The sequence below is a fragment of the Mauremys reevesii genome, unplaced genomic scaffold, assembly GCF_016161935.1.
Source record: "Mauremys reevesii isolate NIE-2019 unplaced genomic scaffold, ASM1616193v1 Contig3, whole genome shotgun sequence".
NCBI classification, from domain to species: Eukaryota; Metazoa; Chordata; order Testudines; family Geoemydidae; genus Mauremys; species Mauremys reevesii.
Genome location: NW_024100840.1, coordinates 2,771,137 through 2,782,892, shown reverse-complemented (window position 1 = coordinate 2,782,892; position 11,756 = coordinate 2,771,137). Strand labels below are relative to the sequence as shown.

General features: G+C 45.5%; 1 protein-coding gene across 1 annotated transcript; it reads right to left on the bottom strand.

Annotated features, from left to right (window-relative positions):
- Positions 1-520: 520 nt before the first annotated feature.
- LOC120393775 (GTPase IMAP family member 3-like) lies at positions 521-6,242 on the bottom strand. Its single transcript, XM_039518270.1, has 4 exons — positions 6,203-6,242; positions 4,575-5,305; positions 3,900-3,980; positions 521-631 (listed from the first exon to the last, which is right to left on the bottom strand). The coding sequence occupies exons 1-4, from the start codon at positions 6,240-6,242 to the stop codon at positions 521-523; spliced, it is 963 nt and encodes a 320-aa protein (XP_039374204.1).
- Positions 6,243-11,756: the final 5,514 nt, after the last annotated feature.

Here is an 11,756-nt window from a genome sequence, read left to right as displayed (position 1 = left end):
CACCACTGTTAGGGCCCTGGGTCAGGGGCAGGTAGGCCCAGGCCCCCCTACTGAGGCCGCCGCATCCCTTGATGGGTGACCCTCTTTATAGACTCTTGCCATTAGGCCATGCTGTCCTGCAACCCAAGGCGACTCCATGGACTCTGGCCATTAGACCTTGCTGCCCTGCAACTAGGGGCAACTCTAGGGACTCTGGCCATTAGGTCGTGTTGTCCTGGGGCTCAGGGCATAGACCCAGTCACACCAACTTAATAGCTTTGTTTGACAGGGTAACAAGCCTTGTGGATGGGGGAAAGCAGTAGATGTGGTATATCTTGACGTAATAAGGCTTTTGATATTCTCTTGTATGACTGTCTCATAAACAAGCTAGGGAAATATCAGGTGGGTGCATAACTGGTTGGAAAACCATTCCCAGAGAGTACTTATCAGTGGTTCACAGTGAAGCTGGAAGGGCATATTGTGTGCAGTCCCACAAGGATCAATTCTGGTTCTGGTTCTGTTCAATATCTTCATCAATTATTCAATTAAAGGCGTAGATATTATGCTTATAAAGTTTGTGGATGATATCAAGCTGGGCGATGTTGTAAGTACTGTCCAGGATGGAGTTAACATTCAAAATGATCTTGAAAAACTGGATAAATGGTTTGAAGGAAATAGGATGAAATTCAATACGGACATAAGAAATTTGTGGACAAATTGGAGAAAGTCCAGAGAAGAGCAACAAAAATGATTAAAGATCTAGAAAACATGACGTATGAGGGAAGATTGAAAAAAAATTGTTTGTTTAGTCAGGAAAAGAGAACACCGAGGGGAGGACAAAATAACAATTTTCAATTACATAAAAGGTTGTTACGAGAAGGAGGGAGACAAATTGTTATTCTTAACCTCTGAGGATAGGACAACACACAGTGGGCTTAAGTTGCAGCAAGAGAGGTTTGGGTTGGACATTAGAAAAAACTTCAGGATAGCTAAGCATTGGAATAAATTGCCTAGGGAGGTTATGTAATCTCTATTATTGGAGATTTTTAAGAGCAGCTTAGACAAACACCTGCCAGGGATGATCTACATAATATTTAGTTATGTCTTGAATACACAGGACTAGACTAGAATCATAGAATCTCAGGGTTGGAAGAGACCTCAGGAGGTATCTAGTCCAACCCCCTGCTCAAAGCAGGACCAATCCCCAACTAAATCATCCCAGTCAGGGCTTTGTCAAGCCTGACCTTAAAAACCTCTAAGGATGGAGATTCCACCACCTCCCTAGGGAACCCATTCCATTTCTTCACCACCTTCCTAGTGAAAATGTTTTTCCTACTATCCAACCTAAACCTATCCCTGTGCAATTTGAGACTATTACTCCTTGTTCTGTCATTTGGTACCACTGAGAACAGTCGAGATCCACCCTCTTTGGAACCCCTCTTGAGGTAGTTGAAAACAGCTATCAAATCCCCCCTCATTCTTTTCTTCTGCAGACTAAACAATCCTAGTTCACTCAGCCTCTCCTCGTAGGTCATGTGCTCCAGCCCCCTAATCATTTTTGATGCTCTTCGCTGGACTCTTTCCAATTTTTCCACATCCTTCTTGTAGTGTGGAGCCCAAAACTGTACACAGAACTCCAGATGAGGCATCACCAATGCCGAATAGAGGGCAATGATCAAATCCCTTGATCTGCTGGCAATGTCCCTACTTATACAGCCCAAAATGAAGTTAGCCTTCTTGGCAACAAGGGCACACTGTTGATTCATATCCAGATTCTCATCCACTGTAACCCCTAAATTCTTTTCTGCAGAACTGCTGCCTAGCCACTTGGTCCCTAGTCTGTAGCATGGGATTCTTCCATCTTAAGTGCGTGCAGGATTCTGCACTTGTCGTTGTTGAACCTCATCAGATTTATTTTGGCCCAATCCTCTAATTTGTCTAGGTCCCTCTGTATCCTATCCCGATCCTCCAGCATATCTACCATCCCTCCCAGTTTAGTGTCATCTGCAAACTTGCTGAGGGTGCAGTCCAGGCCATCCTCCAGATCATTAATGGAGATATTGAACAAAATCAGCCCCATGACTGATCCCTGGGGCACTCCACTTGATACCGGCTGCCAACTAGACATGGAGCCATTGATCACTACCCGTTGAGCCCAACGATCTAGCCAGCTTTCTATCCACCTTATAGTCCATTCATCCATCCCATATTTCTTTAACTTGCTGGCAAGAATACTGTGGGAGACCGAATCAAAAGCTTTGCTAAAGTCAAGGAATAACATGTCCACTGCTTTCCCCTCATCCACAGAGCCAGTCATCTCGTCATAGAAGGCAATTAGGTTAGTCAGGCATGACTTGCCCTTGGTGAATCCATGCTGACTGTTCCTGATCACTTTCCTCTCCTCTAAGTGCTTTAGAATTGATTCCATGATTTTTCCAGAGACTGAGATGAAGCTGACTGGCCTGTAGTTCCCTGGATCTTCCTTTTCCCCTTTTTTAAAGATGGGCACTACATTAGCCTTTTTCCAGTCATCTGGGACCTCTCCCAATCACCATGAGTTTTCAAAGATAATGGCCAATGGCTCTGCAATCACATCCGCCAACTTATTTAGTATCTTTGGATGCAGTGCATCTGGCCCCATGGACTACTGCTCGTCCAGCATTTCTAAATAGTCCTGAACCACTTCTTTCTCCACAGAGCGTTGATCACTTCCTCCCCACGCCTGTGCTGCACAGTGCGGTAGTCTGGGAGCTGACCTTGTTCATGAAGACAGAGGCAAAAAAATAAAATAAAATAAATTGAGTACATTAGCTTTTTCCACATCCTCTTGATGTCCCTTCCAGTCCTTCAATTTTATGATTCTGTGAAATGATGTACGTTCATGAGCAGATTCAAGTTTTTGTTGTGATCTTTTTGGAAATTTTGGACTGAACAGAGTAGTTAACTGGTGTTCAGCAGCATTCTCAAAGGAGAAACATGAACTTGTTAACAACTTCCCACAGTGCTTCATGGTTCTCCCTCCAAATCCTCACTTGAACCTCAATCTCTTTTGCACATGCAGCCGCCAACAAGTCACAAGTTGTACATCTCTGTGATCCATCCAGCTCTCCAATAAAACAAACTCAGACTACTTGACCTAATGTCTCCTGACACCCAACGTGGCAAGGTGTCCTCCCCCCAACAATACCACTCCCTTGTCTCCTCAGCAGCCATGCTACCAACCATGTTCCTTCCTTCCCACACTTCTACCTCATTCTCTTACCCACCCAATCATCCTTAGGCTATGGCCATGAGTCATCAATGAAACGAGCAACATAGGAGGTCTTCAGACAAGGGTCTTATTGAAGTTTCCCCCTGAATTGGCATGTTATAGTGAAGCTCCTGACAGCAAATTATACTGCGTCCTTCACTAGTCAGCAAAACTCTAGCCCAGTCAGTTTGCATATTTTAAAATTGATTCAGTACCTGTGGCTGTGTAGGGTAGCAGGCATCAGGTTTTGGATCAGCATCTTTTAAAGTGACTGTGCAGTAACAGGACTTTGGTGTGTATAGAGTGTTATTTCTTACATGCACAAAGCAGGGGTCTTCTGGATCATAACAATGTTGGGTTTCCTATGGAGAACTGTGGAAATGCTGGTGGTGCTGTTGGCACTCGTGCTTTGCCTCATCCATCCTTCTACTTGCCCAGACATATTGCAGGGTGATGAGAAAGTCTCCCTCCTTCTGAATCAGTCTGCTAGTGTTTACCCTTTAGTCCCCTGAGTATATGCATGACAATGAATATACTACATATGGTTTTACACCGTGAAATCAAAGCCATGCTGAAACACTTGCTGGCACTCAAATTTTGATTCCTGGTGTCAGTGAATAAATACTCCCACCCCCATGACAGCAGAGCATTCTCTGCGAGGGGCTCTTACCTTTGGAATGTTGCCTTCCACACACTGGTCCGAAACAGTCTGACACTGCTGACTTTCTGCACACCCTGCAAAGTTCATATTCTAAAAGACAGAAGCAGTTGTAGGAGAGGGCTCTACTGGGAAGAGAGTCTGGTGTGAGGGGAGAGTTTAAATCGACACTGGGCCTGCTGACTATTCATTGCTATAAATTAGGTGTTGTTTGAAATGACCAAAATTTGATACAATGAGATTTTAATGGAAATGCTGCCATGTTTATTATACTGCCACTTTTTGGTTTTCCATAAAAAAGTACAGATTTGACAATCCATATACAGTCCTTAATGGAATCTCTTGTATGAAGTTAATGTAAAACAAATCTAAATGACTTCATCTAATTGTAATTTTCATGTTTGTCTTTTGCTGTACTAGTGGTAAGAAGCTGAGCTATAGAACATAGGAGGCTGTAGGATTAGAATGAAGAGAAAATCTGTCCATGATTATTAATAAACTACATTTCAACTCCAAGAGGAAAACAAATAGGAAACGGAGTTATCATCATTAACGAAACCAGTAATTATACAATGAAAGAATGCACCTCCATCCTCTCCTACATATAGCATATATCACAAATATCACAGGTCTCCATAGATAAATTGTAATTATACAACAACATGCTTTCGTAATTCTGTTTAATACCCAACGATGCTCAGCTTCTGCTATGTCTTTTTGTTTTTTTATGTGCTGTTTCACTTTTTCTCCAAAGTTTCCATTAACATCACTGAACATCACCTCTGCCTTGAAATATAATTCACTAGTATAATATGAGTTTCCGTTCTCCCACACCATTCTCTCAGCTATTTCTATCAGCTTATTAACCTGCTCTTTCTGTTCTGCTCCAGTTGCTTTGTTATTGAAAGCACAGTATCGGTCCCCACACTTTTGAATCAGCGTCTGGAGATCTCTGCTATCTGAGTGTCTCACATAGTCACTCAGTGAACCATCCCCTAAATCTTCTTTCCGGGTGAACAAGACAATCATGTACCTCATGGCTTCAACTCCAAAAATCTCCTGTGCTCTCCTCACTGCTTCCTTGTCTTCTTCAGTGTAACGGCCCAGCTGGGTCACCAGCACCAGAGCGTGGGGGCCTGGGACAGAGAGTGCAATACAGCGACCAATCTCTTCATACGTGTCTGTACCACAGATCTTTGGATCAAAAATTGCAGGAGTATCAACCACTCGAATCGTCTTCCCATTCCAGATCGTACTGCCAGCTTTACAAATCTTAGTTACTGTCTGTGCTCCCAGTATGGATGCAAACACTCTCTCACCAAGGATGGTGTTTCCTGTTGCACTTTTCCCAGCTCCTGTTTTGCCTACAAGGATGATTCTAAGTTCTGATTCCCCATATTGGCTGTGGTAACACGAATCTGTTCAGAACAAAAATGGTAATGTCACTTCAGAGGTGATAAAGTTCAGCAATGGGGGAGGGGGGCAGATTGATGTTTTGACAGGGACAAAACCCCCAGCAAAGACAGGGATTTCTGGGGTGCAATTTTCCCTCCACTGCTTTGCTGTGTGGCCTGGGTTAAACCGCCTACCCTGCCTGTGACTCAGTACCGTCACCCCTGTAATGGAGTGGCTGTACTGCTATAGTTAATGCTGTGAGTCACTTATTGTTTAAAGAATGACTTTTCTAAATCCTCTAAAACCCACTGGGATTGTCTCAACATTTGCAGTTCCCTTTGGGGATCTAGGGCAGGATCAGTGATCTACATTTGGGGTAATTTGAGCCAGGGGTTCCTGAGCGTAAGCCCCCCTAAAAATATCATGTGACATCAACATTTTTTGATTCTTCTAAGATTTGTTTTGCCTGTAGCTGAGGGTCCAACTGTGATGCTGACCCTCCCTAAACAGATATAACCCATTCAGGATTGATCTTGGCTACTGGACCCATCCAGGTGTCCTTTGGGGAAGGAATATGGAAACAGTTATTGCAGCTAAAGATTAGAACTCCAGTATGGGTTGACTCAAACTGATGCTCTAGAGAGAGTGTGCATGTGTGGCAGCAATGGGGCTCAAGCAGTCTGTAGTCACTGTAGCTTGATGGCTCAAGCTGACATGCTGTGGTCCTTGAATCTGAACACTTCTGGTTTAAGAACATATTTTAAAGTGCTCTAAAATCCATGTGCAGACTACAATTTTAGGGCATGTCTACACTACAAAATTATGTTGACCTAACTTGCATTGGCATAAGAGGCTATAGTAATTAGATCTCTTGTGTGTGTCTATACTTAGCTCCTTGTGTTGACGATTCACGTCCTCACCAAGAGTGCTTGCACCAATTGAACTGTCAGTGTGGGGCATTGTGGGATGGCTTCTGAAAGCCACCAACACTCAATGTGAGCAATGCAGTGTCTACACTGAGACTGCATCAACCTATGTTGATGTTGACTGTATGCCGCTTGCGGAGGCAGAGTTACTAAATCGTGTAGTGGGAGAGTTTCCATCAGTGAGAGTGAAATATTAGTGTAGACATTTACAGAATTAGTCAACATAAGATGCCTTGCATCAACTTAACTCTGTAATGTAGACCAGGGCTTACTTTGGAAGTATTGTAAAGGAAACCAGCATTGACTGACTAGAGGGAAGATAAAAGACTCTAGAGAGCAGTTAGGCTCATACAATCATGACTCATGCTCCTCACCTGGTTCTGAAAGGGCCAGGGGTCTGTGGCTGGAAGGCGTGACGCAGGCCAGAACAATGAAGGGGAGGGACAATTTTCAAAAGAGGATATACAAGTGACCCAGGCCCACAACTGTGCACAGCCACTCATTAGCATTTCATTAGAATAAGGAAATAGTCATATGTTAATGATGTCTTCATGCTCAGGGAACTGCTTAGAACCCTGTAGTGAGTCGGTGTGGCTCCCCTTCTGCCCAGCAGAGGGAGCACCTAGCCAGAAGCCTGAGGGGGCGGGGCCAAGGAGTGTTGAGCCCGCCCCTCCAAGGGTCAGGTGGCGACCCGGAAGGATAAAAGCTGGCAGCCAGCCCCCAGTCGGGGGCCAGCCTCTGCAGGAAACAAACGTGCCGCAGGGAGCTCGCGACTGGGAAACCTCAGGGACCCAGGGCAGCCGCCCAGACTGGCTGGAGCTTCCCTGCATCTGTTACTTGGAAGAACTCCCGGAGCTCCCCCGTGCCCACTACCCAGAGAAGCCCCCGGAGCTTCCCCGTGCCTTCTATCCGGAGGAGCCACTGGAGCCTCCTCGCCCCTGCTGCTACCCAGAGGAGCTGCTGGAGCACGCCTGGCCAGACTTCCCTGAGGAACTGCCGGACGTGCCACCAAGCCCTGGCCGAGAGGAACCCATGCTGGTGGACTGGCCGGGGACCGACGCCACGGACCAGGTAGACCCTGAGGGGGAGACCGGAAGAAGCCCGGGGGTAGCCGACCCCAGTCAGGCTGCAGACACGCACGAGCCTATGTCAGTGTGTTGCGGTCAGGACCCCACTGACCGTCAGCGGCGATAGCCGCTGCTAGGGCCCTGGGCTGGGATGCGGTGGAGTGGGTGGGCCTGCGTCCCCTCTGCCACCCCACTCATGGGTGGCAGTCTCCCCCCTCACCCACCGCTCCGGTGTAAGCCCGAGCTTGGGCCCCTTTAGACTTTGCCGCTGCTCAGCCCTGCACCAGAGGGTCTGAGCTCCTTGAACCTTGTGCTTTGCTCAGCCCTGAGCCAAAAGGGCCTGAGCCTTGTGACTCTGTGTTGGTGCCCCGCCTGAACCTAGGGCTGGGCCCCTTTAAACTGTACTGCTGCTCAGCCCTGAACCAGAGGGTCTGAGCTCCCGGAACTTGGTGCTTTGCTCAGACCTGAGCCAAAAGGGGTCTGAGCCCTTTGTCTCTGTATTGTTGCGCAGCCCCGAGCCAGAGGGCCCGCACCCTGGGATTTTGTGTTTGTCACCCAGGAACACCGGGGATCTGCCCGGACCAGACGGTGTGTAGTGAGTCAGTGTGGCTCCCCTCCACCCCTTAGGGAGGGTCGAGCCCTGGTCACACACCTTTACAAACCCGAAGAGGGTTGTTTCCAGAGATGTGTTCAGTGACACAGCTTGATGCACCAGGTGCTGGAAGTGCTGAGTAGCAACCTCAGGGTAAGGATGGAAAGAAAGGGGAGAAAATTCAATTTGTTTTTGAATTTTAAATTTTTGAAACATTCCAACCAGGTCTTGTCTGGCCAGCACAAGAGCAGAAGGAAAAGAAAAGAAGGGGAACCTCTCTGAGGATGATATTCCTGTATTAGACTCGCAGACTTTAAGGCCAGAAGGAATCATCATGATCATTTAATCTGACTTCCTACATATTGCAGGCAACAGACCTCATCATCCACTCTCCAGTTTAAAACTGCAAGTGACCCAGGCCCCATGCTGCAGAGGAAGGATAAAAACCCACCAGGGTCTCTGCCAATCTGATCCAGGGGAAAGTTCCTTCCTGAGCCCAAATATGGCGATCAGATGGCCCCTGAACATGTCAGCAAGACCCACTGGCCAGACAACCGGGAAAGAATTCTCTGTAGTAACTCAGAGCTTTCCCCATCTACTGCCCCATCTCCGGCCATTGGGGATATTTGCTACTATCAGTCACAGATGGGCCACGTGCCATTGTAGGCAGTCTCATTAGACCATCCCCTCCATAAATTTACCAAGTTCAATCTCAAAGCCAGCTAGGTTTCCCCTACTCCACAAACTGCTCCCCTTGGAGAGCTGTTCCAGAACTTCACTCTGTTGGTCAGAAACCTTCATCTAATTTCAAGCCTAAACTAGTTGATTGAAGGGCCAAAATCCATTTGCTGTTAAAAACTTTTCATATAGGCCCAGAGTCCAGGTCTTGGCCTGGGCACAAGAGCTAGCTAAAAGAGAACAATACATGGCTAAGAGAAAGTCTGGGTAAACAGATAATCTTGTGTGTTTCAAGTCAGTGAGCAGAGTCAGCATAACAATGAATGTAATAGGGTGTCCTTATTGCGAGTTATAGACACATGAAGTCTTGAGAAAGGTTTCAAAGTTAACTCCCTAATGCAGGGAGGAGATAGTGGTACAATACCTCTCAGATCCCAAACAGAGTTTGGGGAGAGGCCTAATATGATTGACATGAGTTATGACATCCTTCCCTCCCAGATGAATGCTAATCCTAGCCTACAGAAATTCAAGGATAAATTTATAAACAATTGTTATTGTTAAGTACTAATTACTGCCTTCTTGCTTTAAATCTCTAGGAATGCACCTATGGGTCAACCGAGAGAGCTGCTACCTCGTTCCCCTGGACCCCAAAATTAGGATTTAAACTATACGCTTTAATAGACATAGTTTGGGGGTAATTACCTGTGTGATAGCAATACATGAATTTGGGCCATGGGCGGAGCCATTATGTAATCTTTTAGTCCATTGGCTTATTGTGCTTATCTTGTCTTGCTGCTAGAACCTATCCGGGGGCATGGGAAAACCATATCCGTTTCTCCTCTCTGCCCAATGAACACCATATATAACCTATTGTAATTAATTGTTCTGCAGTGTCTCTGAGCCTAATAAGCAAAGTGACACTCTGCCAGCGCTGTTCATAATAAACTCCTGTGCTTGACTCTACACAGTGTGGAATTCATTTCCTTCATTGATGGTCAGTTTATAACTATTTATTATTGTGTCAGCTTTGGCACTTAAGTAACTCCTCTCCCTCCCTGGTGTTTCTCTCTCTCTGATGTATTTACAGAAAACAATCCCCTCTACCCTGAGCCTTCTTTTGGTTAGGCTAAACAGGCCAAGTTCTTTGAGTCTCCTTTCATAAGATAGACTTTCCATTCCTCTGATCATCCTAGTAGCCCTACTCTGGATGGGGATTGAGTCCACACCTGTTAAGTCTCCCATTTTTCTCATAAGCCTCCCAATTTCAGGGGCCCTCTTATGCGCCAAGTGGATGCCTGAATCTCCTAGGGACACAGGAATTTAATACGAAGTTGGAGTGAGATGCTGTATCCACTCACACACTCCTAGGTTGAGCTAAGTTGCTCCAGTCCATGTCTAGCTGAGACATTAGAGACGAGGAGCATGTGTGTGGTGCACCTCCCCCCAGCTTCTGGTAGAAAGATCTAACAGAGTGCAGACTATGGAGAATGCTGAGGGCAAAGTACCTCACACTCTGTGGATGCAGCAGGTGGGTCCACAAAGGGACTCAGCCATTGTGTCACTGGGTGTTGCATCACTGAGTGTTGCAAGGCCTAATTTTAGGTGCCTGGAAAATTCCTGTAACAACAGTGGGATCCAGAAACCCTGAGCTAGGCATCCAGGCTACCATTACAATCCATGGGAAGAGATAAGCACCTTAGAATGGGATCCACAAAAGCCAGCATGGTAGGTGAGAAGCTGCCCAAGCTAGCCAGGGGAGATGCCTACAAGAGTGGTGTCTGCTAAGGCCCACCTCTCTCAGAGTTTGGCACCTAAGTCTGGGTGCAGGGAGGGGCCTGTCCCTACTTGCGACCCACAGCCAGAAACCCCTCTCCTGGGGTCAGGCAGCTTAAGCACCTAAGTCATTTCTTGTGCACATGAACTAGGCTCCTGCCTTGCTCCACACATAATAGTGCCCACCAAATAATTTTACAAGTAGTTGTTGGGACACTCATCTGAGAGACCCAGGTTCAATTCTCCCCTGTGCTTGATGGATAAAAAAGATTTGAACAAGGTCTCCCACCTTTCAGGAGAGCGCCCTAATCACTGGGTTATAGATTCTAAGGCCAGAAGGGACTTTGACCTCTGAATAACACAGGCCTTAGAGGTCTCCGAAACATTTCCTAGGGCAGATCTTTTAGAAAAATGTTCCTTGCATTTATCACTATAAGGCAGGTTTTCTAATCCTTTAATCATTCTCCTAGCTCTTTTCTGAACCTTCTCCAATTTATCACCATACTTCTTGAGTTGCAGACACTGGAACTGGACACTGTATTCTAGCAGTGGCCGTGCCAGTGCCAAATACAGAGGTAAAATAACCTCTTTATTCTTACTTGAGATTCCACTGTTTATGCATCCGAACAGCCCTTTGGGCCACAGCATCACAGTGAGAGCTCATGTTCAGCTGATTTGCCACCGCGATTCCCAAATCTTTTTCAGAGTCACTGCTTCCCAGGATAGAATCCCCCATCCTGTAAGTGTGGCCTCCATGCTTTGTTCCTAGATGGACACATTTACATTTAGCCATAATAAAACACATGTTGTTTTCTTCTGCCCAGCTTACCACAAAACTAGATTGCTTTGTATCAATGACCTGTCCTCTTCATTAGTTACCACACCCCCAATGATTGCATCATCTGCAATTTTTTATGTTTTCTTCAAGGTTCTTCATAAAAATATTAAATAGCATAGGTTTAAGTATGGATCCCTGTGAAACCCTGCTAAAAATACACTCATTCAATGATTCTTCCCCATTTACAGTTACATTTTGAGACCTACCAGTTAGACAGCTTTTAATCCATTTAATGTCTGCCATGTTAATTTATATCTTCAAGATTTTAAATCAAAATGTCATGTAGCACCATGTCAAATGCCTTACAGAAGTCTAAATATATTACATCAACATTATTACCCTTATCAACCAAACCTACAATCTCATCAAAAAATATATCAAGCTAGTTTGGCAGGATCTCTTTTTCCATAAACTCATGTCAATTGGCATTAATTATAATACCCTCCTTTAATTCTTTACTAATCAATTCCCATATCAGCCACTCTATTATCTTGCCGAAGATCAATGTCAGACTGACAGGCCTTTAATTACACAGGTCATCCTATTTATCCTTTTACAATATTGACACAATCATATCTTTCTTCCTGTGGTTTGGATCTT

Excerpts from the sequence above, each read along its gene's own strand:
- LOC120393775 (XM_039518270.1), bottom strand. The coding sequence starts at position 6,242 with ATGCCCCACACTGACAGTTCAATTGGTGCAAGCACTCTTG. Across the intron at positions 3,981-4,574 it reads CAGAAGCTGAGCATCGTTGG|AATATGAACTTTGCAGGGTG; the intron begins GTATTAAACAGA and ends TCTGTCTTTTAG. Across the intron at positions 632-3,899 it reads TGGAAGGCAACATTCCAAAG|TTTTTCAAGATCATTTTGAA; the intron begins GTAAGAGCCCCT and ends CCATTTATCCAG.